The 25,093-nt window shown below is 42.7% G+C and overlaps 1 protein-coding gene across 2 annotated transcripts; it reads left to right on the forward strand.

The window, feature by feature from the left end:
- Window positions 1-1,472: 1,472 nt before the first annotated feature.
- On the forward strand, window positions 1,473-24,843 carry NRROS (negative regulator of reactive oxygen species; the record flags this gene model as incomplete). 2 transcript variants are annotated; one of them, XM_084231092.1, is made up of 2 exons in its annotated part: window positions 1,473-1,523; window positions 22,873-24,843. In XM_084231092.1, exons 1-2 carry the CDS (start codon window positions 1,488-1,490, stop codon window positions 24,841-24,843), a joined length of 2,007 nt encoding a protein of 668 aa, XP_084087218.1. In that variant the 5' UTR covers window positions 1,473-1,487. The 2 variants fall into 2 exon arrangements, with proteins under 2 accessions (XP_084087218.1, XP_084087217.1); XM_084231091.1 differs by lacking the exon at window positions 1,473-1,523 and adding an exon at window positions 19,382-19,502.
- Window positions 24,844-25,093: the final 250 nt, after the last annotated feature.

Raw genomic sequence — 25,093 nt, forward strand, 5'->3', positions numbered from 1 at the left:
AAACTAAAGATGCAGGTAAGAGAGGGAGCGAAAAGGCTTTAAGCAGGTAGTGAGATGATCCAATATACTTTTGGGAAAGATGCCAGTGGACCTTTTGTGAAATTGGCAGGGTTAGGGGAAAGGGATTCGGTTTAAGGAGTATTGGTTTTTGAAATGATTCAGACATGAGTTCATGCAGTCTAGACCCAGGAGAGTGACAGCAGTGGAAATGGAAGCAGATCTGGATTCAAGTTAGAGTGAGCAGAAAGAGGTGACCGACTGGAGGTGAGAGGACCAGACGGCTGAATAGAGACATGCTAGAGAGTGACACCAAAACTGGGAGAGAAACTGACTAAAGCAAAGAATGAGTTACATTTGGGGAAAAGTTTTGTTGTGGCCATTTTGGGACATGTAAAATTTGATTGACCAGTAAGCAATTAAAAAATTAAGTCTGGATTCTCCCTTTTGGGAGAGAATGTTGGAGCTAGAGATTGAAGTTTGGGAGTTATCAATATATTGATAGACAGAAAAGCATGGAAGGAGACTTGCTCTTATTCTCTTAGGATGGACATGTGAAGGAGAATAATAATGCTATACAAAATTGTGGAGGGAGTTATCCAGGACATTCAAGAGTCCAGATCTGATGGGCAAGTACTAAACTGAAGATCTTTTTTCCTAACACCCCTATGACAGTGGTCTGATTACTTATTTGGCATGGAGAGACACGAAATACTTTGCATTTTCCACTAGATGGTAAGTTCTCTGTGAATAAGAGATAGTGCCTATAAAGCCCTTACTGTAGACCTGATGGTGTCATTAATTTGATTATTCTTTTGAATTTCTGGCAACAGCTAGCTGGGAATTCTGTGTACATCAGGTATAAAAAAAAACCTTATCTATGCAGTCTATGATCGAGAAGTTCACGGCATCCTAACAGTCCATCAGAAAACAATTCCAATTTTTTTTTTCTTTTTGATGTGCTGAATACATGAAAGGAGATTATAAATAAAGACTGGAGGGGTGGATGACTCTTCCTGAAGGTGGACTCCCTCTCACCTGGAAAATAGTGTGTCCTACGCATTCCCAAAATCTGCCCCAGCTTGACCCTTGTATGCAACCTTGGAGAAGAGCTGTTGGTTAGCAGAGCTCACAGGCAAGAGCCCAATCTCTAAGGCAAGAGAGCCCGGGGATCCTTGCTTAGCATGGCTGGGAGACCATAAAAATACTGCAGGCCCTTGGTGATGAAGCCCAGCAGATGGGTGGTCCCGGGGGCCACGGTTCCCCGCTTCTCCCATCCCCCTCGCCAGCCCAAGTTCCCTCTAAGATGCCTGCTCGCTGCGAGTGCTGAGTCGCGGAGCAGCTTGCTCTCCATGTGACTTCAGTTTCCGTCCGTTCCTTCCGCAAGTGCTAAAATAATCTGATGCCCTAGAGCGAGGAGGCAGCCCAGCCCCGCGTTCGGCTGCTCTCGAGGACGAGGAGCACCGAGGACGCCGGAGCCCCGGGAGAGGATGCGCCCCGCCGAGCCGCCTGGGCCCGCGGGAGCCGTGAGTATTTCCTGCGTGGCGGGCCGGGAGGGGCGGCCGCGGCCCTTCTCGAGGCCGACGAGCTCCGGCCGCCGGGCGGGTGGCAGGGGGTGAGCGTCGGTGGCCCTCAGCCCGGGGCTGCCCGGGACGCTGTGGCTTGCTGCCTCCAAGCTCTGCCGCTTTGGCGCTGGATTGGGGGGCTGCAGCTCCGGGTGTAAGTGGAAATACCTCCTTCCAGGAGCACTTAGAGCTGAGAAAGGTGATGGGGACGGAGTGTGACTTCAGAGGCAGACCTGGCTTGGCTCTTTGGCTCTGGGGAGAATTTCTGAGGCTCAGTTTCTTGATCTGCAAAATGGGAGGCTGGATGGAATGCAGCCTGGCTGGGAGGCTGGATGGAACGAGAATGCTGAGGACTCAGCCCCGTGAGAGTTGGGGTCTGCTTTCCTGCCCCACCAAGTGGATTGAGAACCATCATTTCATACATGAAGACACTGATGCTCACAAACGGCAACACATATTCATGACTGTCTCCCATGGGTAGGCGGGTTCAAGGCCTTGGGGATAAACTGTGAAGAAGATAGGCAGGGCCGCTTCCCCACAGAGCGTTTGCGCTTGAGAGATTCGCTAGGGTTCTGCTACTGGGATCCATAGCTAGTAAGTGTCAGAGGGGCGTTAAACCTCAAGCCTTTCTGACCCCTTGTCTGGAGCTCCCCACTTCTTCTCGGTCGGCTTATGCCCCCTCTGGGTGAAACAAATTCTAAAGGGTTCTGCATAGACACCGCCCCCCACCCCCAATCCTCGGGAACACCCATAAATAAGGAGCCACTGGCCAGGCTCATCTTGCCTTGAGATTGGGCTGCCGGCTCACTTTGCCCCTGAGAGAAGGTGACACGTGCCCAGCAAGGCAGGAGGCTGAGGCTGGGTGGTAGGAATGGAGCCCCTGGATAGGCTGGTCCCTGGTGGCCTGTCTCGGGAATGGGGACTCCATTGGCTGTTTTTTCCATGATGAATACAGCCTGCTGGGAGTCTGGGAGGTAGAGACATTCAGTTTATAGAGCTGACCTCCAAGATTTCCTGTGCTCCTTTTCCCCTGCTGGCTGTGCTGCATGGACGGTTTCTGTAGATGTGGATGGTTTGCTGGGTTTTATAGTCCTGGGACTTTTTAGTCCCCACCCTACCCGCCAAACACTCTGTAGGTTTGTATTTGTATGTCCGAGAGTTCCTACAGGGAATTATAGAATCATAGGCCCAGAAGAGAAAAACAAAACCTTAAACAACTCAGCTGCTGACTTAGGTTAAAAAAAAAAAAAAGACAAAAACAAAACCAAAAACTTGTTGCATTGTTGCCTCTGTGTATAACTTAGACTCTTGGATGGACAGCTAGGTGTGCCTTACATCATGCTCAGACCTACATTGCACTCACATAAGTCAGAGGGAATTTCAACTATGAATGGAAACCATGTTTCTCAGGACATGCTTGTGTGTAATACACCTACAGGTGTCTAGGATCAATGATATGCCTACAAATATTTCTGACAAATATTTCCATCTTTGGTAGAACTAGTCTTCTCAACTTCATCATTGAACAAATGTCATATGCTCAATGTGGTTGGGGGTGGGGGTGGACTCTAATGCTAGATTAGGCAATTGTTACTGAAAGCTCAGAGAGGAGAGGGAAAGGAAAAAGGACATTGATGCTTGGATCTTATCAAGCCTCACAAGAAATGGTAAAACTGAGTTTAGTTGCAAATGATAAAATTCACTTCTACTTGGCTTCAGCCAAAAAAGATAATTTATTGTTTCCAATAACTAAAAAGTCTATGGGGAAAAGCTTCAGGCATGACTGGATCCAGCTGCTGATACATTGCTAGAATCCATCTATCACAATTCCTTAGTTTTGCTTTCTTCTGTAGGGGCTTCATCATTGAGAAGGTCCTAAAGTTGGTGACAAAAATACCTTCTGCAATGGCAAGCTTAATTCCTGACAGTTGGAATCTGAAGCAGGAAGAGAAAGTCTTTTCCCTTATAGCTCTAGCAGCAATCCCTGGTTTGTTTCTCATGGATTTGGCTTCTGTGGTGTACCCATTATAAACCAATCACTGTGGTTAGGGTTCTGATGGGTCCAGCTGTTCATAGGCCCCAGAAGCCTATATATTAAGGTCAGAGCAAAAAAAAAAGGTAAAAATACAGATATCTTAAGAAAAGAAGGGGGCTGGTTGCATGACGATGTGAAGGTACTTAACACTACTGGACTACACAGTTAAAAATGGTTAAAATAGTAAACCTTGTGTTCTGTGTATTTTGCCACAATGAAAATTTTGAAAAGTGAAAGAGATAAAAAAGAAAAAGACAGAAAAAAAAGGGGTGGTTTTCTCAAAGGGGAATTGAGGAGTTGTTACCAGAAAGAGACATGAATGGGGCTAAACAAAACCAATCAGTTTCCAGAGCAACTGGAGTCAGGTGCTGAGGCCAAACCGCTTGTAGCTTCTCACTTCAATGCATGAGTGATTTCAGACTAACAAAGGGAAGAAGGAGGAAGTATAACTGTCACAGTTCTCACCAGTGAGGTGGGCATGAGGAGATAGGCTAAATTGGGCCACAAAGTCCTGTGAGGACACAGGGACTTCCCACCTCCAGCTCCGGCCCAGATGGTCACCTCAGTCAGGTGCTGTGTTGTGTGGCCCCAGTGACTTTCTGCTGCCAACTCCCAGAAAGAAGAGAACCAAGAGGGGAATTATTTTCAGGGGTGCATTTCAGGCTGTCTTTCCACCCTGGCTATTCTCAAGCAGGACCTAAGTGTCTGAGGCAGCCCAGTACCCACAGTGCCCAGCTGGGGCTGATCTTAGGATACACATCATGTTCTCCAGTAATCTCATGTCACTGGTGCCTCCAGTCTCTCCCTCCTACTTTCCAGTGTCTCCTCTTGGCGGCCTCACCAGCCACCATGGCAGAACTTTCTTCTTAGCCTGTAGGGTCAGCAGGTCTTTCCCTGCTTGATCCTGAGCCACCTCCTTCTGCTGCAGATATGTTGGTGGTCTCTCTGTCACTACCCAGCTTGGTACCCTGACACCTCCTCATGAGACTCAAATAATCAAAAGTTAAAAAGCTTCCATAGGAGCTATCACTATAGCATACTGGCATATTGTATGGATTCCTGGATTATTGCTCAACTGAGCTATTACGATGTGATGAAGAGGTGACATATGCACTGGACCTGAAAGAATGAGTAAGAGCTGCACAGATGGAGAGGACCAGAAAAAGGACCTTTCCCACAGAGGAAACTGTGGAAATGTGAGCTTTAGTTAAGGATAGTGAGTATATTGGGGCAGCTGAGGCTTGTGGTTTTGAGGTTGAGTTTTGTTGGATTCACACACTAGGTTTGAATTGCAGCCCAGACATTCTCTACTTGGCCTGAAACTTTGTGAGCCTTAGTTTCTGATGTGTAAAATGGGGATTACATTTATCTAGTAGGGTTTTGTGAGGATTATTGTAGGTAAGGCATCTGGCAGAGCACTTATGCCAAGGTATGTACCCAATAAACATTAGCTATTACAGTTAAGAGCTAAGCAACTGAGAGCATGAATACTATTCTGTTGAGCTGGTCAATTGTCAAGAATTCACATTCTTCAGTTGTGCTTTTTTCTCAGTAGAACCAAAGTGGGTGATAGGGGTGCAGGTGGGGATGTATTTGCACTCTGGGCAATAGGTATAGTTATCACCTATACTCCCTTCCCTGCCCTTAGGCTCTCACAGACCCTGGGTGGTCCCACCTCCTCTGAATATCCCAAGATCCACACCACGCAGCTTGCATGGATGGCAGCTACAGTGACCTCTGTTTTACTTATTTCAGCGCCAACTCCCTGTTTGCACAGAGGAACTCTACCTTCTCTTTCATTCTGACACTGCTTTGCCTTATTAATGAAATTCATAGCCTTTCCTGATAGTGACAGCTTTTTCACATACATTCTCTCATTTAGTCTTGACACAACCCTTGAGGTCAGTGAGGTAGGCATTATTGTCACCCATGGCCACCGCTGGAGTGAAGTAACAAGAGAAAACATGCCCATGATACTGAAAGGAAATGTCAAGTTTGAAGCCAGCACATGATTGGTTGGGTGTCTATCCACAGAGATTACATGGGTCTTTTACACAAAGGTAACAACACCATGGTCCTATCACCAGCCTTGAAAGAACAGGTGTTATCTCCCCAGGGGAACAATAGGTTTGCATTTTTTAAGACCCATGGCCAGATGCAGCCCGTAGCCATGGAATAGGACAGAGCAAACTGACCTCTGTTGGTTCTAAAGGGCTGACTCTGACCACATAGGGAAGCCAGTTGACTCATTTGTAGCCCTGAGAAGATGAAGCAGATCAAGGTAACACTGTAAGTGACAATCTACACATTGACTGCGCAGAGTCCCCATGGAACAAGCCCAAGGGAAAAAGCTGCTGTGACCCTCAAACCTCCCTATGGGCAGAAGCTTAGCCTGTCCCAGACAAGCCTCTGCTCACAAACCACCTCCCTCTGGCAGAGGCAGAGGCTTAGCCAGTCCCAGACAAGCCTCTGCTCACAAACCCTGGTGTGCTTGGCTGACCAGGTGGACTAGGTTCTGGGTGGGAAAGAGAGAGCTGGATTTTAAACCAGTACTTGGAAACCATTGCACTGTGTCCCCTGTGGCACCTTGTCCAAATCATTTCACTTCTCTGGCCTGAGTGTTCTCACTTCTGAAATAGTGGTGGGTAGTCCCTTTGAAAATGGCACAGTTCTTCCCCAAAGAATGGTCAGTGACTAAATTTGAACACAAGTGCATTTACCAGGAGAGACACATGCAAACAGAACTCTCCTTTCTTACACAGGTTCTCAGGATTACACATTCAAGAAGCATTCCAATCCAAGTTATAAAATTCCTCACTTGTTCAGGCTTATAAAAGGATCCAACTCCTAGAGCAAAGGTAAAAGAGTCCCAATAGTATAACCAGCTGCTTGTGAAGCAGTGAGCTCCCACCCTGGGTGTGTTTAGGCACAGACAGGTTGACAGCCCTCTGGGGATGAGGGTCCTATAATGACAACAAAGACTATTTTTCAACTTTCTTTTAAAATTTGTCTTAATGTAGTAGCACCCTTGCAGCAAAGGCATTATGGCTACGATTCCCATTTTACAGGGGAGGAGACTGAGGCCAAGAAGTTGAGTGATGTACTCAAGATCAGAGCCAGGCTTCGAGCCTGTTCTATCTGTTCTCTCAGGCTGAGTTCTTCACTCCTTCCAGCTGCTTTTCTGTAGGCTGGGCTAAGAGCACCCAATCCCAAATCTAAATCCCCAGGACTTTGAAAAAGAGAAGTAATGTCTACAATAAAATTTATTTCATATTTTTTCCTTCCATTAAGAAAAATGGGGGAAAAAAGCCTTCCATGATTTTTTTCTTCCATTAACTCCAAACACGATCATTTTAAGTACACACAAAATAATTTCATTTTGAGTATTTGTAAGAAATTTTCGTTTCCAGTGATAATTATGAGACCCTGATTGTGACATATGTTTTAGTTTAAAATTTTTTCCATACTTATAAATTATGTTTATTGAGGTAATGTCGATTTACAAGGCTGTATAGTTTTAGGAGTATAGGTTCACGCCTCTACAAATGTATGTTACGAACCACACCTGCCGCCAGACCCCCAATTATCCCCACCATACACCACCATAGACCAAAGGTTGCTCCCTTTGCTCCCAGGCTTCCCCCACCCCTTCTGGTAGCCTCAGTTCTACAGTCAAATTTCAAGGGTTTGGTTTGTTTGGTCTTGTTTATTCCTTTGCTTTGCTTCTTTATATTCCACATGAGTGAAATTATCTGGTATTTGTCTTTCTCTTTCTGACTTATTTTGCTTAGCACAGTCCCCTACAATTCCATCCATGTCACAAATGGCAAGATTTCATATCTTTTTATAGTTGAACAGTATTCCATTCTGTTTATATACTGCATCTTCTCTAGCCACTCGTCTGTTGGTGGGCACCAACATATCTTGGCCGATTTCCATATCTTGGCTATTATACATTGTGCTCCAATGAACATAGGAGCGCATGTATCTTATTGAATTAGTGTTTTGTGTTCATATAGTTTACTTTTTAGGTAATAAAAAGTTGATTTTATTCCTTTAAAACTTGTCTTAGTACACTTACTGAAACTGACTGAAAAGTGGAGAAATGTCAGGTGCAGTTCTCCCCATGCTGAAATTCTGTTGTGTATCATTTCAAATATTTTCTATGCACAAGCAGATGCATACATCTTCTTTTACCAAAATTGGAGTTCTGCATTCTGTTTCACACTTTCTTTTTTTCTTAATAATATTTTACTATGAACATTTATCCATGTCAATAAATGTTATCGCCAAAGCATTTTTGATTGCAGCATATTATTCCTAGACAGCTACATTGTAGTCTCTTTACCCAATCGTTCCACTGTTGGACTTTCCACTGTTTCCACTTCATTGTACTTCCACTTTTCACATGCACTGTAATTCATCAGGATAAATCTGTTTCTTCAAGATTTTTGATAAATTGTGCTAACTTTTACTTCAGAAGATGTATGCTAATTTGCCCTCCGCCTGCAAGAGATTAAACAGATTTTGGGATATGGAAGACTCAAAGGTCATGCTATTGCTTATATCCTAACGTATTCATTATTATGAGAAAAAGCCAGAGAAGCAAATCATGAAGTACAAATTCATACATCGACATTCTAAGTGCTCTGCCATCCCAATTCTAAATTTGCAGGTTCTTTTAACATATCCATCTTCTGAAATTGGCCCTTTGAAAAGGTAGTAATATATTAATTCAACCAAGGAATAGAACTATTTCTTTACTTGTATAACTATTTTTTATTTTCTTTGTGTAATTCCAAAATCATGATAAAAAAAACTTTGGGGGTCTCCTTGGTGGCCTAGGGGTTAAGTTTCAGTGCTGTAACTGCCATTGCCTGAGTTGGATCCCAGGGAGTAACCCACATATGGTGCAGCAGACCTCTCCTGTCTTACCCAATGCTCCCCTTAGCAGTGTATTTCAGTGGATCTGCCTGTTCTGCTCCCCACTCTGACTCTGGTGAATTGTCTTACCCCCTGCATCTCTGGGCTACACCCCGGTTCTTCTACACAAAAATAAATAAAGTCTTTAAAAAAAAAAAACTTTGGATTTAAAGCACATATTTTGGACATTTCACCAAAGAAGATATAGAAATGGTTAATGAACATAAGAAAAATGCTCAACATGATTAGTCATCAGGGAAATGCAAAGAGATAGCACTTCATACCGACTAGGATGGCTATAATAAGAATGACAGAAAATTATAAGATTGGTAAAGATGTGGAGAAATTGAAACACTTATATACTGCTGGTAAGACTGTAAAATGGTGCCAAAACTTTGAAAACGATCTGGCAGTTCCTCAAAGTTAAACAAAGAATTACCACATGACCCAGAAATTTCACATTCAGGAATATACTCTAGAGAATTGAAAACACAGGTCCACACAGAACTTGCACTGAAATGTTCATAGAAGCATTTATTCATAAAAACCAAAAGGTGGAAATAACCCAAACTTCTATCAACTAGTGAAAGAATAACAAATGTGGTATAGCCATACAATGGAATATCATTCAACCAAAAAAAGTAATAAAGTATTGATACTTGGCACAATATAGATGAACTTTGAAAACATTGTGCTAAATAAAAGAAGCCAGACACACAAAAAGCATTTATGAATTTATAAAACAGGGTCATCTGTAGAGATAGAAAGTGGATGGGAGAAATGAATGATAATGGGTATAGGGTTTCATGTCAGGGTGATGCCAAGGTTCTGGAATTAGATAGTAATGATGGTTGTACAACTTTGTGTAGATATTAAAGACCATTGAATTCTTTACTTTTAAGGGGAGAGTTATACTATAAGTGAATTATATCTCAGTTTATAAGTAGAGATTGTGACTTATTTGTAGGAAAAGAGAACACAAAGTATCTTTCAATTATTTTTACATCTTTTTTAGATTTAATATCTAGTTACCAAGGTAATCCTAAACCCAATATCCAAAAGTTAAATAGTTTTCACCTTGAATTTAATATTTGGGCCAAACTGTCATTCTTATTTTTTCCCTTCCTTCTCTCCCTGCTTTTCTCCCTTCTTTTTCTTTCTTTTTTTTGAGGTGATATTGTAAGCAATAAACACATAATTCTCACTCTTTGCTTGTGATAAATATAATTTCTCCAAACAAAAATCTTGCAAATCAAGTTCATTTTATGAGCTTTCTTTTCAATATGAGTGATTTGTCAGTACCTAACACAAGTTAAATTTCCTGTAACATAATGTAATTAGTTTTAGAATGAATTAAAATAAAACAATTTGTATTTCTGTGTTAATTTTTATAATTTTTTGTTTTTAAGTGATTTCCAATTTACAGAAAATTTGCACGAATAATACAAAGAATTCCCATAAATTATTTTTTAAAAAAGATTTATTTATTTATGCATACAAGAACTGGGGTACCGGCAAGGGTGAGAGGATTCACCAGAGGTAGAGTGGGGAACAGAACAGGCAAATTGACTGAGGGGAGCAGCGGGCGAGTCAGGAGAGGTCTGCTGTACCATGTGGGTAGCTCGCTGGCCAGGGATTGAACTCGTGCTGCTGTGGCTGTGGATAGCTTCGTAGGTTGCATCTTAACCCCTTGCGCCACCAGGTAGCCCCAGAATTCCCATTAATTCTTCAGCCAGATTAACCAAATGTTAGCATTTTGTCATTCTATCTCTGTCTTACTCTCCACATATTGTGTATATATGTGTGTGTGTGTATTACATATATACAATTTATATAGACAATTTTGTGAATGATTTGAAAGTAGTACTGTAGACATCATGTCCCCTTATCTCTAAACGATTCAGTGTATATTTTCTAAGAACAAAATCTGGAATTTAACATTTATACAGCACTATTATTATTATTATTTCATCCATTTTCTATGTTCAAATTTTGCCAAGAGGTTCTGTGAGGCTTCTGTAGTAATTTGATCATTTTATTACGGAGGTGTCTGCCAGTTTCTCCACTATAAAGATGTTATTTTTGCCCTTGTATAATTAAGAAATAACTTGTAGGGAGATACTCTTACTATATTTATTTTATTTCCAAGCAAATCCTCTCTCTTTATTTTTACCAACCGTTGATAATTCTATAGTACCTATAAGATGCACTTTGAAAAATGTTTGCTGGATTTAGACTCCAGCCACTTTCTCTAATCTTCAGGTAGCATCATAAAACTTGCAAGTACTTCATAAAGAAAATTATGTCCAATTTTGTCCTTAGTGCTTAAACTTATTAAAGAGCACATTCTGCTTCAGTTTTTGTGTTTCTGTTGTTGTTGCAACATGCAGTACTTGAGTGAGCTACTGTGATGTTAGTGGCCGGAGTGGGGGTGTTTTATCATGAAAGCATGGAGCTTGGAAATGGACCCAGCCCCATAAAGAGCCACCAGGAACCCCGAAAGGCAACTTAGAGCCAGTTCTCCTCACCTTTTCTCCCACTCTGCGTGCTCCACCTCCTTGTCATTCTTTCTGTCTCCTTGCTGTCCTCTGTTCACTGTTTCATTAGTTTTGTTCATATGACTTGTAATCCGACTCATAACTTCTGCCCTCTCATGGTAAGATCCCTCAAAAGTTCAACTCTACCTTCTCTCTCTGTGCTTCCTAGCTCCAATTTCCACTGCTGCATACCTAATTTTCTCCGTTGTCTCTCTGCACTGGGATCACTCTTATAGTGCAGTCCACATGGAAGGATGAAACTCCCCCGGTCAGATTCTTCCTCAAGAGTCTGCCAGCTTGATGGAAGTAGAGGTGATGTGAGATCATGTGATTCTCCTGAAGGCTGCCCTTTCAGAGGGACTATGGGTATGACTGTAGGAGCCATTGACCCAGACAGTGAAGTTACATTAGTACGGTAACCATTTTTCCTGAACCACCACCAAGATACATGATCTAACAATTTTGTACTCTTTTAGGTATGAGAGAAACTTGTCTGGAAGCACTAGTTTGAATGTGAAAATGTTAAAATTTTGGATATTTTTAAGGTTTATGTTCATACATATTTTACACTACGCATAGTAACTAAGTAACTATTCTTCTTCTAAGAAGAATATTTGAAATATAAGTATTCCTGGAAATTTTAGGATAAAGATTATAATAATTTTCCCTTCCCCTTTACAAAATCTAACAGTTATTTCATTTTCCCTCATTTTTTATTTTGAAAAATTTCAAATGTACAGAAAAGTTAAAAGAAAGTCCAATGCTAAGTTAACCAATTGGCATATTTTACTTTAAATTTCCCTCTCTGTCCTTATTGAGCCATTTGAAAGTAGATTAAGTTGTAGACATCATGAAACTTCACCCCTAAATACTTCAGCATGTATTTCCTAAGAATAAGGGCACTTTCCTACCTAACCACAGCATCATTAGCATACTTTAAAAATTAGCAATAATCTGATAATATCATCTGTACATAATACCACCTGAAAACACTTAATTGCACACACATTTCCATTTCCCCAATTTTCTCAGCTTTTTTTTTTTAGAGATTTTTAAATTTTAATCCCAAATTCACTCAAGGCATATGCAGTGTACCAGGTTATTACAGTTCTTAGTCAAATAACAGTTTTCCTCCCTCTCCCCTCTTTACCTTACTTTGTGTAGCTGAAAATATGGAGCTGGGCGGCATCTATAATGCACACTTTATTGTCAGAAATCTGGTAATCTGAGATAATGGGAATAATTTACCCTAAAAGCCCATTGTAACATCTCATCTCATGCTGGCCTTTTTCTAGTGAACTAAACAAAGCTAGTTAACCATAAGCAAACCACCCACCACAATAGCCTGTTACAGTTGGTGCCCTGGTCTTCATCATGTCCCCAGAGATTGTTGTTGCCTCCTTGGTCATCTTGATCCTGTTTTCCTGGGCCTGGGTAAAACATCCTGTTTTCGTGATGGTGTCAATGTCCGGCAATTTCTGATGACACCATTGGGGTAGGACTCTCAGTTCAAAACAAAAGTTTTAGTTCAAAGAAAACAGATTATTAATCACATAGTGTCTGCATGTAGCCTATGGTGTGTGTATGTGAAGGTATGGTGCCTTCCCTTTCTCACTAACCCCTATCATTTTTTTTTTCTTTTAAAGATTTATTTATTTATTTATACAAGCACTGGGTATAGTCAGAAGCGCGGGAGGGTGAGAGGATTCACCAGAGCCAGAGTGGAGAAGAGAACCGGCAGACTGAGGAAGTACACCGCTGAGGGGAGCAGCGGGCGGCAGCAGAGGTCTGCGCGCCATGTGGGACCCTCGCTGGGGGCTGGGGATTGAACCAGTGCTGCAGAGGCTGCAGGCAGCTTCGCAGCCCAGCGCTCAACCACTGTGCCAGCAGGGGAGGCCTACCTATTTTTTGTAGCGCTCAAGCCAGTGGTGGTCTTGTAGGACCTCTTACAGCCTGAATCTGTCTGACTATTTCCTCATGACTGGGTTCTGGGCAACCATTTTTGGCAAGGGTATTACTGAAACGAGGCTCTATGTTTCTGAAGACACCACACCCGGGGGTGAGAATGGCAGTGGGTCTCATTGTGAGAAATGCTGAACTTGGACACTTAATGGAGGTTGAGCCACTCTAATATTTCTGTTAGGAGTCAAAGAGACCAAAGTTACTTGCCTGAGCTTTCAAATATTTCTTAGTAATAAGAAATGTTTGAAATGGTCACAAACTAGGGTTTCTGCTCTTTATGATCTATTCTCTGTGGTCTATGACCAGTTGCCTTTCCCTTTCTCCCAGGACCCCAGGTGGGACTTTCTCATTTATCTTTAAACAAAGACAGACCTCCCTACCATTCTGTGAAGACCTCTGTTAGCCCCTGAGCCTGTCGTGTTTACAGTTGTCACCATCACACCTCACAGTCTGCTGTGGGCATAGTCTGCTTCTAGAGATTTCCTCCCCTCACATCAATCTATGAATCTTTGTTCCTAGCACTAAGTACGTCTGAGCACCACAATTTTCTCTATAAGATCTCTTTCTTTAGAGCTTTTTCAGCTTATATGATTACTTCAAGGATAAAATTCTCAATTATGTGCTAATTTATGTGTAACACTCTTAACACTTACTATTAGCTCCTTTAGCAAAGAGGTTGCTCTAAGGTCTGGCTGTAGCTGCTGCAGTAGTAGCACCTTGAAAGTGTGGGAGGTAAGAGAGTGAAGGAGTGGGGAGGTGACATTCAGGGTGCCCCTGAATATTAGAAATCCAGCATCCCATCCTGAATGTGAAACAAAGAAAACCAACAAAACAAAACCAAAACTTAGGTCAGATTTACTCCTTAGTATCCCAAACTTTAATTAGGAGGAGGCCTTTTTATGGACAAAAATATCTGTAGATTAGTCCTTACTGGATGGTAGTTTTTTTTTTTTAATTTATTTGTTTTTTTTTTAAAGATTTATTTATTTATACATACAAGCACTGGGTACAGTCAGCAGCGCGGCAGGGTGAGAGAATTCACCAGAGCCAGAGCAGAGCAAGCAGAAGGACCGAAGTACACTGCTGAGGGGAGCAGCGGGCGGCAGGAGAGGTCTGCAGGCCATGCGGGATCCTTCTCTGGTGGCCAGGGAAAAGCTGGGGATCGAACCGGTGCTGCAGAGGCTGCGGGCAGCTTGGCAACCCAGCACTCAACTGCTGCGCCACCTGGGAGGCCCTGGATGATAGTGTTTTACTGTTCACTAAAATATCACATCTTGACAGAAAGCTACTTGGAATAAATAACTCCTTAAAATATTATAATTTAATCATACAGATCTTTTGGGGAGGGAAATAGTATAATTATATGATTAAGTATCCGAGGGACTGACAAAAATAAGGATGTTGCTGCACTCCTAAACTATTTTGAATCTTCTGGTAATAGATACATAGAAGCCCCAGGACTTTATGAAGCAGAGATTAATCAAAAATTTTACTCACCCTTTCTTCACTGTTCATTGAAAAATGAACACATGTCCCTGTCCCAAGCTGCTCCTTGGACTGCATCACGCTGTCTTCTTCTGTCCAAGGAATCCTAAGCCCAGAACTGATGCAGGCAGTGGGATAGCTATAGAAGTGCTACCCCAGCTTGCTGCCAGCAGGTTGGGATGCCCTTTCCAAATGGAGCAAATGTTTCTATCAATTCTTGTTTCACACAATCACAAGACAACCAATCAGTCTTCTTTTACTTTACTTGGGCCAATAAAGCAGAAGCTTCCTCCTATTGGTTTGAGGAAATAGAAGAAGCATATAAGCACAATTTCTACAACAAATGGGAATTTTTGTAGCTGATGAGCATTCTTCTACCTTTTGCTTCAAGATAGTCTCAGTTCATGTTGTTTTTATGAATTGATACTACTTTCATCACATATTTATGACAACTAGGTCTGGAAAGAGAAAAGCCAGGCAAAAAATATCACTGTCTTTCTGACTAAATTAGAACAATTTTTTTTTAATAGAGGCATGTTTTATTTATTTATTTGTTTGTTTGTTTGTTTATACATGCACTGGGTACAGTCAGAAGCGCGGGAGGGCGAGAGAATTCACCAGAGGCAGAGCGGGGAGCAGAGCAGGCAGAAGGACCGAAGCACACTGCTGAGGGGAGCAGCGGGCGGCAGGAGAGGTCTGCGCGCCATGCGGGACCCTCCTCCGGTGGCCGGGGAGCAGCCGGGGATCGAACCCGCGTCGCAGAGGCCGCGGGCAGCTTCGCAACCCAGCGCTCAACCGCTGCGCCACCGGGGAGGCCCTAAATTAGAACAATTTTTACAGACAACAACTGTATGCTATTTTCCCCCAAATGTCTGAGGTTGAGTCACAGGTTTCCCTGATAACCAATTAGAATGTACAGTCTCAGGATTCATAATTACATAAGGGATACCTGGGTCAATAGTGTTTTGTCCTGCAAAGCTTATGACTAATTAAAGACTTAAAGTTTGGCTTTGGTTATGGTCATGACACCATGACTGGATAAAAGATTGGACAGACCTTCTAGAAATTGTTAACTGAATAAAAGAATATAAGATAAATAGTCTGCAGAAAAAAGACTTGCAATTTTCTATCTCCACACTTAGAAGGAATCTTTGTTATCTGGTTTATGAAGAGCCTGTTAGTGCCATCTGCTTGCTGTTACAGTATTTCAGGTCTTATACGGGCTATTTTCCCAATAGTCATCCAGACTACGGGGGATATGCTACTGGTTCAGACCCTGCTTGGGACACAGGTTGATTTGCAGTGCCTTTGTATTAACTCTGTGGCTCCCTGAGGGGTTCCCATGCCGCTCAATCATTGAGCCAAGTCCTTTTAACTATGAAGGGAGGTTCCACGTTAACCATTTAAATTACTAGTACCCTGCTGCCATGTGTGCCCTTCATCATAATTGTTTTCTATTCACTTACCTTTATCTTCCCAAAATGTATCTAAGACGAGCAACATTTGGTTTAAAAAGTGGATGAAATCAGAGAGAGAGGAGAAAAGTGGGACAGTTGCTTATTTGCACACACAAGCTCATATGTCTTTACTGCTGAAGATGTTACTTGAGTGATCCTAACCCCACTGAGGTAAGCGTGGGTGGAGAGAAGCAGTCCTGGGCACACAGGAGTGGGTTCTTGGGGTTCCCCAGTGAGACTTGGCATCCAAGATGTTAATTTTGTACTCTTTGCAGAGCCATGGCTCTGAGGAAGCCTTCTGCAGCTACGCACTCGAGGAAGAATGTTTCTCAACCTGAACAGCTATTATTTTGAGTCTTTTATTTCCTTTCAGAGTCATGTGTACCTTTTTGTTTAGTACTGCTCCAAGGCCGTTCTCACATCATCATATCAGTCCAGTCCAACCAGGAAACACATCTAGATTATTTAAGGCAGAGAAATTTTATTACAGGAAATTAACTACACATGATTAAAGAGGCTGAGAAGCCAAACAGTATAGTCAGTCAACCCAGAGGTTAGTATCTATAGGAAGCTGGGTCCTCCCCTACATGGGGAGAAGATAAAGGGAAGAGGGTGTTGCTAGAGCCTTGGAGTCATCAGAAAAAAATGAAAGACTTTTCTGCCTAAGGCAGAGAGGCAGGGAGAGAAATACCCTGATTTTCTCCTTCTGCCATCTGACCTCCCAGTTGTGCCTCCAGTTGACCAAGCCAACTAGAGGCCACGTGACACCAGAGCTCAGGAAACAAAGTCTCCAGAAGTCAGTCCCTTGAGAGTCAGACACCAGGCTGAGGATGACCAGCTCTCAAGCAGCATGGTCATCTGTTACTGGGATTAGCCTCATTCTGGAATTTATTAATGTAGAATGTTTAATCCAACCTTTTTACATATCTTTCACACATTTTGTTGGGGTAATAACATATTCATCTTTCCAGCTCAAATATTCATTCTTTTTCCTGCTCTGTGTCACAGCGTAGTTATTGAATTAACTTGACCATTATATATAGGAATAACAACTACTCAACTAGCTTGTTGGTGTTTGGAACTCATAAATAATAATTATGTTCTTAACTTCCTTCTTAATTAACAAAGCACTTTCACATATACTTTTTGATTCTCATAAAAACTCTGAATAGTTATCATTATTTCCATTTTATAGAAAGATTATGTGAGTCTTCTTGGAGACTTTATGTGAATTGCTCAAGAACAAACAAGAAATACTGGAGTCAGAATCCAAACTCTGGTCTGTCTGGTTCCAAATCTCATAATCTTCTCATGCTACTGTGTGAGAAAAGGAGTTGCCCACAGGGCACAAGAAGAGTTTTTCTGGGCTGGCTAACTGAGTTGAGGAGGATAGAGAGGATATGTTTAAAATTTGCAAAAATGTCTTTGTTGATCCTGAAATTAAAATTACTCCTTGAGCATAAGTGTCACCAGGGTTTTCTAGCACTCCAGTCTAAAGAATTACATTCTCCCCAAAGAAATTGCATTCTTGCCCTGTGCACAGCTAGATTCAGTATTTCAATATATTGGCTGGCTTTTCTAGAAGCGTCAATGTCACAGTAGTGTGTACTGTCCCAAGCTAATAAAGATGGGCTAAGGAGGACAGGAGTGGGGGAGCTCCACAGTTATCTTCCCCTCTCTTTTCAATAAAATACAGCATCCAGTGAAATTTGAATATCAGATAAACAATGAATATGTTTAGAGTAATTATATCTCAAAGATTCCTTGGAACATATTTATGACTAAAAAATTATTTGTTGCTCATCAGACATACAAATGGCATCTTGTAATTTGCTAAGTCTGACAACCTTATCTCAAGATGGGCAGTGATCTCAAGATTTCAGGTGTGTGTGTATGTGTGTGTGTGTGTGTGTGTGTGTAGGATACTGAGGACAGGAGTCCATATGGCTCTGTTTTTGCCATCTGTGTCCTGTATATGCCATAAGGTAATAATTCCTGCACAGGTGCAGAAGTGGAAGGAGGGCCTGGGAAGGGGATTCTCATTGTCAGGCAAGTACTAATGCATTCTGAATTGGAGATTCCCTCCCAAAAAGGAGGGTTGACTTGGTCTGTAGTGAAGGTTAAAGTTGATTTGCCTGGTTTCAATTAGCTTTTCTGTTAGTCTGTTTTCACTGGTGAGTATTCAAATCTGACCACGAAGTTAAAAATAACCTCTGAGATATGTAAACTTATTCTAAGAAAGGAAAAGAGGAAGGGCCCAAGATGGCCTAACTGTGTCAGGCAGAAAGTTCTTGGGTCGCTTGGAATAGGTGAGAAGGTGCATTTAACACTGGTGCTGCTGGCCCAGGAGAAGACTGGAAAACAGAGTATGGACTTCCTAATCTGATGTCAAGAAGAAAATCAGGCAGATGGAATGTTGGAGCTAAGCCCTTGCCTCTCATTTTGAGGGTTCCAGAGCTGGGAGAGTATGCCTCTGGCTACCAATAGGAGGGTACTCAACTTACCACTACCTACAGTGAGAGAAATAATGCTGCTTACTCATCCTGGCTCTCAGGGAGGGGAATAGGGGCCTACTCCCAGCCCTGACACGAAGTTGATTTGGAACCTGGAATAGGTCATTATTATCTCTGGGTCTTTGTTCACCAGTCAAAATGTGGTAGTAGAGGTAGGTTGGTTGTATTTCCTTTACAGTTCCTCTTAGTTCTAAAATTCTGTTGGCATGTGGTAATTTTAAACCTTCTTATGACTCTTATTCTGTGTTCACTGGCCAGACAAGAGGACTGATAAACACACTTCATCAGAGATCCTTAATATGTGGAAAGATTTCATTTTTCATTTCTCCTCAGTTTTTTCTATTATCCAAGCCAAAAAATATTAAGTACTATATTTAAATGAATTAATGAATGAGATCTATTCTTTTCTAAAAGCTTCATGTCAACAAAGCAGTTAGTGATTATTGTATTGTTTTGCCCAGAGGTCACAATTAATATTTCGATCCCAGCTCATTATTCATTCATTCAGCAAGTATTTATTGAATCCACGCAATACATCAGACAGATTTGAACTTTGGGTGTAATACTTCAACAGAACTGCAAGCACAGAAAACTCTGGTGACTTGATACCTGATTCCTCCATTCCTTTGCTTCTCTTTTTCGACTCCTGGGGGTTTCAGTGTTCAGCCATTTGCCTATCAAATGGTAGAGGCAAGACGAAAATGGGTTCTTGTTGACAGTTACAGCGAAAGGTTGAAAGTGTTGGTTAAATTGAGGTATTTGAATAATCTGTGGGTTTCCACCACCCTGTAGTTGTGGGCCTCCAAGACCAGACATAACTGAGAACTACCTGCTTCAATCAGGAGTACAAAATGGCCCTCTGGCATGCCCTCATCTTGTTTGCTTTGTTCTTACCCTCTATCCACAGTGCTGTACTTGAGATGGAGTTACTGCTCTTCTGGCTCCTCCTGGGTTTTCACTTCTTGACAGTAGAATGGAGGGACAGAAGTGGAATGGCCACAGCAGCTTCCCAAGAGGGCTGCAAGTTGGTGAGTTTTCTGGGGAACTCCAAGTTGTTTGTTGCTCCTGCCTTGACAAGGTTTGGTTGATTTGGAAAGCTGATGGATTGCCAGTCAAAGAGGGCAAAGAATCAATGATGGTGAATCATCTATACCTCCCTAGCACAGGACCATGTGCAAGCTTCTCTTTAACGAAAAATTAAAATGATGTCTAGGAATGGCCAGGCAGTCACTGCCCTATCTTTCTCATACCTGCTGAAGACAGGAGGCTGCAGAGACAGGACTAGGTTAGCCACCTGAAACAAGAATAACTTGTTAAAAATCTGGATGATTGAGCACCACTAATAGTATCAGAATCTCTGGGTAGGGCATATTAAAGTTTGAGAGCACAGCCTCAGATTTTGTGTATAAACAAATGCTTAATCATCTGCACTATCCTTGACCTACTTAAGCTTAAGAAGATCTAGGAAATGGATATCTGACCTTTTTATGATTTACTCCTTCCAGGACTCTCAGCTTAAAAATGAAACAGACTTGGCTCATAAAAACTGAGAACATTTCTAGAAATTTTCTCCTCTGCCTATAATTAACGATATCAAAATCTTCTAAATAAACACATTTAATAAAAATAATGGGTTAAAACTTAATTTAAAAATGTGTTCTTAAGGCTAATGAATCTTAAAAATCCAGTTGGTTATGGCTCTTAACCACTTTTAACCTATAACCACTGTGCTGGAGTATGCTCCAGTATGGGTGAGGAATTATGAACCAGACTATAAACAGCCCAGCCCCACCACACTTACTGGCTGGTGATATTGAAGCCACTCTGTGCCCCAGTTTCCTCACCTGAAAATACAGAGGTAATAATAGTACCAACTAATGATACTATAACACTGGGTTGGTATAATGATTAATTAATGTGTGTAAAGTTCTCAGAACAGTGCCTAGTATGTCATAAGTGTGGTATTTTATCTATTAGTCTTATTAGTAGTATTAGTCACTCCCACTCAGCCTTCCACTATTCCCTTACAAAGAGAGTAAAATTAATTAGTAACTTCACCATAGCTATTCAGAGTCACCAGCCGTAAGAAAAAGCTGGAATAAAGCGTGAAATCTTCAACAGCTTTACAGGGTTTAGTCTGGACTCCCTGCCTGACCCTCTCCAGCCTGATGGGCAGGAGTAGGTATTCGGCTGGAATACCAAGAGTGGCTTTCCTGCAGCTGTTTTGAATTGAGTGCTGAGAGTTTGAGATTCCATTGTTGGCCTCACATTAGTCATGTGACATGGCAATAATGTGGACATGGTAAGGTTTTCTTGGGATTTGAGGACCATGTGGTCCTTTTGCAGCACATCAGTGGATCTGCAGGGAATTACAGAGATGTGACCCCTATTACTGCAGCAATTGTGGTGAAACGGGGTGTCCCAACATGGGAAAGCTCCCAGCTACACCATTCTTTAGAGAGGACCTGTGCTGGGGAGACCAACACTTATTCAAATAAAGAAATGCACCTTGTTTCTTCATGGGGAGATTCTTTTGTAAAGATGTCAATTCTCCCCCAGATTACTCCATGATTGTAATGCAATTTTGCCCTGCAAAAATCTATAGACTTTTTGCAGGTCAAGAAAGCAAATTGATAGGAACTTGAAAGGAACTTGATAAATTCCTGCTAACACTCATGGGAAAATTAAAAATAACTCAGATGCACAACAATAAATTAATTTATTAGATTAGATCATGTTAATAATTATAGCTAACATTTATTAAGCATTTATGTGCCAAGTTCTGTATTGGATTTTACGTCAACAACCCTAAACACTAAATCCTGGGGGAAAAAAATTAGACTTCTAATTTTCATTTTCAAGTGGAGTAATGAAGGTCATTCATTTCATAAAAAGAAGAACACTACAATTCTTGTTCTTTTGCTTTTTTTTTTTTTTACAATTCTTGTTCTTAACCATTGTGCTGTTCATGCACAATATATAATTGCTAAACTGAATGTAATCAGATTTTTTTTAAAGATTTATTTTTATTTATTTATTTATTTTATTTATTTATACAAGCACTGGGTACAGTCAGAAGCGCGGGAGGGTGAGAGAATTCACCAGAGCCAGAGGGGAGAGCAGAGCAGGCAGAAGGACCGAAGTACACTGCTGAGGGGAGCAGCAGGCGGCAGGAGAGGTCTGTGCGCCATGTGGGACCCTCCTCCGGTGGCCGGGGAGCAGCCGGAGACCGAACCGGCGCTGCAGAGGCTGCGGGCAGCTTCACAACCCAGCGCTCAACCGCTGCGCCACCGGGGAGGCCCTAAGATTTATTTTTATTGCCAAGAGAATATCACATATTATTGTCTATCACATATTATTGCTAGGGGTAAACTAGATTACTGAACAGTTTGTAAATGCAGTCTCATTAAAAAAATTTTTTTACAGGTAGATCTTTACCAAAAGAGGCCAGAAGAAGTTACAAAAAGTAATGTTTCTTTTACACAGAAGTTAAGATTACAGAAGAGTTTAATTTTCTCTATTTCCACACTGTATCAACTTTTAATTATAGGTTTTATTTTATTTATTTATTATTTTTGTGTAGAAGAACTGGGTGCAGGCCAGAGGTGCGGGTGATGGGGTGAGAGGATTCACCAGAGACAGAGTGGGGAGCAGAATGGGCAGATCTACTGAAACACACAGCTGAGGGGAGCAGCGGGCGAGACAGGAGAGGTCTGCTGCACCAGGTGGGTTAGCTCCCTGGCTAGGGATCTAACTCAGGCCATAGCAGTGGGCCTTTGCTGTGGTAGCGCTGAGGCCCCTAGGCCACCAGGGAGGCCCCCTACAAGGTTTTATTTTAATAATCTGATAAAGAACTGGGGGCTCTAAGAGGTTAATTCTTTACCCAAGTCCAAAGCTAACAGGTAGCATATAGTCATGGCTCAGCATTGGTGCTCAGATCTTCCCTAACAGGCTGTGTGTTTTAGGTGAGGCCTAGAGTTCAGCTACTAACTGACTACTTTACTGTGAAGGTAAAGAACAAAGAAAAGTTCTCTTTTGTTCTACATTTTCCTGTCTTAAAAAATATCATGTTCTCTCCCATTCTTGGAATGCAGTGTTTATTTTCTGGTATAAGCATTCAAGGAAATGGGGTCAAATGAAGTGTCCTGAAATAATCTGTCAATAGAAGGACAGTGTGTCATTAACAGAGAGGAATTCAAGCTTCTCTGTGTTTTTCTGGGATTGTTAAATATGACATAAAGCCTAGAGGGCCTTCTATACAGAGGGAAAAAAAAAATATCATGGTCTCTAGAGTCATTTCCAGAAGTTACGGGAGCAGTCTGATGAAAGAACCGAATTTCTATGCAAACTTCTGCCTCACAGACCTCCTTCCTGCTGACCAGTGTGTTTTGGTCCTAGGTCGATGGAGTTGCTGACTGTCGAGGGCAGAACTTGGCTTCCGTGCCCAGCAATCTTCCACCCGACTCCCAGGTGCTCATCCTAGATGCCAACCCTCTCAAGACCCTGTGGAATCATTCCCTCCAGCACTACCCTCTCTTGGGGAGCCTCAGTCTGCACAGGTGCCATCTAGAACATATCAGCCTTGGTGCCTTCCAGGAGCAGACCCACCTGCGCAGCCTGGGCCTTTCAGACAACTCCATCTCAGAGAACTACAAGGAGACAGCAGCTGCTCTCCAGAGCCTGCATGGTCTGCAGAGGCTGGACTTATCAGGGAACTCCCTGACGGAAGACATGGTGGCCCTCATGCTCCAGAATCTCTCTTCACTGGAGTCTTTGTCCCTGGCAAGGAACACCATCATGAGGCTCGATGACTCTGTCTTTAAGGGCCTGAGACACCTCAGAGAGTTGGATTTGCAGAGAAACTACATTTTTGAGATTGAGGGTGACGCTTTCAATGGCTTGACTGAGCTGAGGCATCTCAACTTGGCCTATAACAACCTCCCTTGCATTGTGGACTTTAGCCTCACACAACTACGGTTCCTCAACGTTAGCTACAATGTCCTGGAATGGTTCCTGGCATCAGGGGGAGAGGCCGCCTTTGAACTGGAGACACTGGATCTCTCTCACAATCAGCTGCTGTTTTTTCCTCTCTTGCCCCAGTCCAGCAAGCTACACACGCTCCTGCTGCGGGACAACAACATGGGCTTCTACAGGGACCTGTATAACACCTCGTCACCACAGGAGATGGTGGCCCAGTTCCTCCTTGTGGACGGCAACGTGACCAACATCACCACCGTCAACCTCTGGGAGGAGTTTGCTTCCAGCGACCTCTCTGTTCTACGCTTCCTGGATATGAGCCAGAACCAGTTCCAGTACCTGCCAGATGGCTTCCTAAGGAAAATGCCTTCCCTCTCCCGCCTGAATCTCAACCAGAATTGCCTGATGACGCTCCACATCCAGGAACATGAGCCCCCAGGAGCACTCACCGAATTGGACCTGAGTCAGAACCAGCTGTCAAAGCTGTACTTGGCTCCTGGGCTCTCCAGCTGCCTGAGGAGCCTCCGGTTATTTAACCTGAGCTCCAACCAGCTCTTGGGTGTCCCTGCTGGCCTTTTTTCAGATGCCAGTAGCATCACTACAGTTGACATGAGCCACAATCAGATTTCACTTTGTCCCATACCAACTGGTTTAGATCAGGTGGGCCCCCCCAGTTGTGTGGATTTCAGGAACGTGACATCTTTAAGAACACTCTCTCTGGAGGATTGTGGGCTGCAGGCATTACAAAACTGCTCTTTCCAGGGGACCTCCCTGACCCACTTAGACCTGTCAGGTAATTGGGGGATTCTGAATGGGAGCATTGCTCCTCTCCAGGATATTGCCCCCACTTTACAAGTCCTGTCTCTCAGGAATGTGGGCCTTAGTTCCAGCTTCATGGAGCTGGACTTCTCTGCGTTTGGGAATCTGAGGGACCTGGATCTGTCAGGAAATTCCTTGACCAGTTTCCCAAGGTTTGGGGGCACCCTGGCCTTACAGACCCTGGATCTCCGCAGAAACTCTCTCACGGCCCTCCCCCAGATGGCTGTGTCTGAACAGCTCATGAGAAGTCTGCGGACCATCTACCTCAGTCAGAATCCATATGACTGCTGTGGAGTGGAGGGCTGGGGGGCCCTGCAGCCCCCACATATGATCGCCGACTTGGCTGTGGTCACTTGCAACCTTTCCTCCAAGATCATTCGCCTGATAGACCTGCCCAGAGGCGTGCCTCAAGACTGTAAGTGGGAGCGGGTGGACGTGGGCCTGCTGTACCTCGTACTCATTCTTCCCAGCTGCCTCACTCTGCTGGTGGCCTGCACCATCATCTTCCTCACTTTTAAGAAGCCTCTGCTTCAGGTAATCAAGAGCCGCTGCCACTGGTCCTCCATATACTGACCTGGTCGTGTGACAAGGTTAGAAATTAGGTCTGTGCATGTAAGGACACTTTCTCTGCCAGATTTTGAGATCTGCAGCAGATGAGAGTGATGAACTGAGGTTTAAATTAAAGTTTAAAATGTTTCCATCCCTTAGTTGCCCCAAGTTCTTCCTCCATCGTTATGATTCATCCTCATCATCCTGGTAAAATATTTATTAAGTGACATTCCACAAAAATAAAAAAATGTGCCTTATAAATATTTAAAAAATC

This window comes from Talpa europaea (genome assembly GCF_964194135.1).
Source record: "Talpa europaea genome assembly, chromosome: 4".
Classification (NCBI taxonomy): Eukaryota; Metazoa; Chordata; class Mammalia; order Eulipotyphla; family Talpidae; genus Talpa; species Talpa europaea.